The 2,519-nt window shown below is 42.3% G+C and overlaps 1 protein-coding gene across 1 annotated transcript in view; it reads left to right on the top strand.

Moving 5' to 3' along the window:
* The window catches only part of UBAP1L (ubiquitin associated protein 1 like), a 33,870-nt gene extending 33,235 nt beyond the window's left edge, over window positions 1–635 (top strand). Inside the window, exon 7 of the mRNA XM_019503987.1 lies at window positions 204–635. Coding sequence (XP_019359532.1) covers window positions 204–338 — 135 coding nt within the window. The 3' untranslated portion in view covers window positions 339–635. The remainder of the gene's footprint in view (window positions 1–203) is intronic.
* The last annotated feature ends 1,884 nt before the right edge of the window (window positions 636–2,519 follow it).

Here is a 2,519-nt window from a genome sequence, read left to right as displayed (position 1 = left end):
CCTCTCACTAAGTGTCCATACAAATATGCTAGCATAATTTCAGCATTAAAGAGCAAGGCTGAAACCAAAAGTAACATAATTCTGCTAGATTTAGTTTGATTTCAGCTTTGGTGCACAATGCTGCTATTGCTTCAGTTGTAACCTTACTGTGACTATTCTCATACTGATAAAAACGGCTCATTTCTGTTACCTTATTTTTCCAGGCAGCTGAATTCCTGCATCTTTTAGCTCAGTTTGATGATATGGGTTTCCAGCAAGCCGAAATCAAAGAAGTTCTTCTGCTGTGTGAGAATCAGAGAGATAAAGCACTGGAAGAGCTCATGACGCGATCGCAGTGACAAATGCCTGGCGACAAAGTGATATTTTTCCAGCATTAGATTGACTGCTGAAGCACCCTTGGCATCAATATCATTATAGAGGCATGATTTTAATTTACGCTAAAAAAAATAATATAGCTCATCTGAAACAAACTCTCAGAGCTGTCTCTCATTTTCTTCTCTCATTTTTGGACATCTCACCCAGGGGATTCAAAGGTTTTATGTCAGAAACAGTTCTCTGCTTGCCCGCTCTGCACACGTGCACTGTGAACTATCTCGGTAGCTTGGATAAGACAGAATTGGGCCCAAACCTCTTCTGGCTTATATATATATATAACTAACTTGTCTGAGTCCTGTCTGACAGTTGTAAACCAAAACGTATTGGCTTCTCCTTTTAAAGGAGAAAGTTAAAAAGAACATTTGATTAACTGAGTGCAAACAAAGAAAACAGCCTTCTATTGCAGTGATGTGGGTAACTAATGTAACATGTTTGTCCACTGAAGTGAAAAATGGGTTATGCAAGTCTGAAGGCTTGCACGTACAGCCTTTCTGTGAAATCTGGACAGAGGGCTGGAGGAACGATTCTGCTCTGCCGGTCTTTTATCTTGTGTCCAGTTGAAGAAAACTTGGGACAAGGCCACCCTTCCCAAAAGTGGAGAGCAGTGGCTCAGCTAACCGGGTTGTATGTAGACTTTGAGACTCGGAAAATGTTGAGTGAAGAGGTTTTTTCCCCTCTCCTCGGGTAACTGGCACACGAGGAATGCATCTGATCCGGATCACCTTGCTAGATGTCGCTTGGGCTTTGGCAGCTTTACAGAGGACAATGTTTTCACACAGATGAACTCAAGCACTTTATTTTAGTTTGAATCTGATACAGATGTAATTGCTTTGAGTAAGGGATTTTTTTTTGGGGGGGGAATGTATTTATTGTTTCTTTTCCTGAGAAAATGCCAACTGGCACAACTTAGCAGGGACAGTCCTTAATGAGTTGCAAACTATTTACCGTTTTTCCATTGTGTCCTTCCAAAAGATTTCTAAGTCCAGTGGATTTCAGCTAAGTTAAACAAGCTGTCCCTGTGGTTCTTCCCCCATAGCTTTTAAACTGGTGATATATATAGAAAATTTGCTCAATTATTGATCATATCCTCATACAGTATCAGAGGACTTCTTGAGAGCTGGGACATAAGCAACTTGAGTTCAAATTTCAACTCGACTGCAGACTTTCTGTGTTACTTCGGACTTGCCCCTTCACCCATTTTGTAAAATTGGGGGTAAGCCTACTGTATTTCCATTCTTTGTTCATCTAATTAGGCTGTAAATTCCTTGGGGGCAAAGACAGTCTCTTGATATGGTTTTGGAGGGTGCCTAGACCCCTTCGGGCCCCGATCTCTATCCAACAGGCCAGTGAAATAGAGGGTGCCAAGCACTGAACAGCAGACAGTGAGAAGCAGGCCAAAAGACATGGATCAGAGTCAAGAGAAATGGTGCTGGAGTGGGCAATGGTATGAAAAAATAAACAGCACAGATAGATGACAGCACTGGGCTGATATCCATCAAAATCTGCCCTCCAAAGTGAAGGCATGACAAAAAAGGATTGGTCTAGGACAAGGACATGTTGCTAAGTAAGGCTGGCCATCAAACAATAAATTCTTGATTCTTCCCCTCCAACCCTTGGAAGGTGACTTCCAACAAGCATGGGACTGGGATTTTCTAGCCAGGTTGCTAGATGTGTGAATACATTTAGCTGGTTCCCAAGACTGTTCAGCTGGTCTGTATCCTTCCCACATGAACAAGGACAGCAGCTTTCCTCAGACCAGCTTCAGGTCCAGTATTTGTTTGATGATGGACCAGGCTATCAATGATCTTTTTGAACAGGGATACACATGAGAGCTTTTCATTGATTAATGGCAAGTCCAGCTGGAAGGTTCTGGGGTTAATTTGCAGAATGGCTCCAAAGAGCTGTAGGGATTAAGAATTCAGTTTCTTGGTTGGCCTATTTTAATCCAGATGTTGCACTGATAACCAGACTATCTCCAGCTGTGATATGAGGAACCTTCTGAGGTTATTGATCAGCATTATCTGTGTAGGTTTCTTCCATGGCCTTGAGGGTAGTTCAACATGGATGTCATGAAGTGGTTGTACAAGGTTTGAGGCTGCTTGGATATGAGAAACCCATGGCAAACTGGAGTGACGTTTCAAGGA

Source organism: Gavialis gangeticus, unplaced genomic scaffold (genome assembly GCF_001723915.1).
Source record: "Gavialis gangeticus isolate Ggan-Ray unplaced genomic scaffold, GavGan_comp1, whole genome shotgun sequence".
In the NCBI taxonomy this organism is placed as follows: Eukaryota; Metazoa; Chordata; order Crocodylia; family Gavialidae; genus Gavialis; species Gavialis gangeticus.
This window is presented reverse-complemented; position numbering and strand designations above follow the sequence as displayed.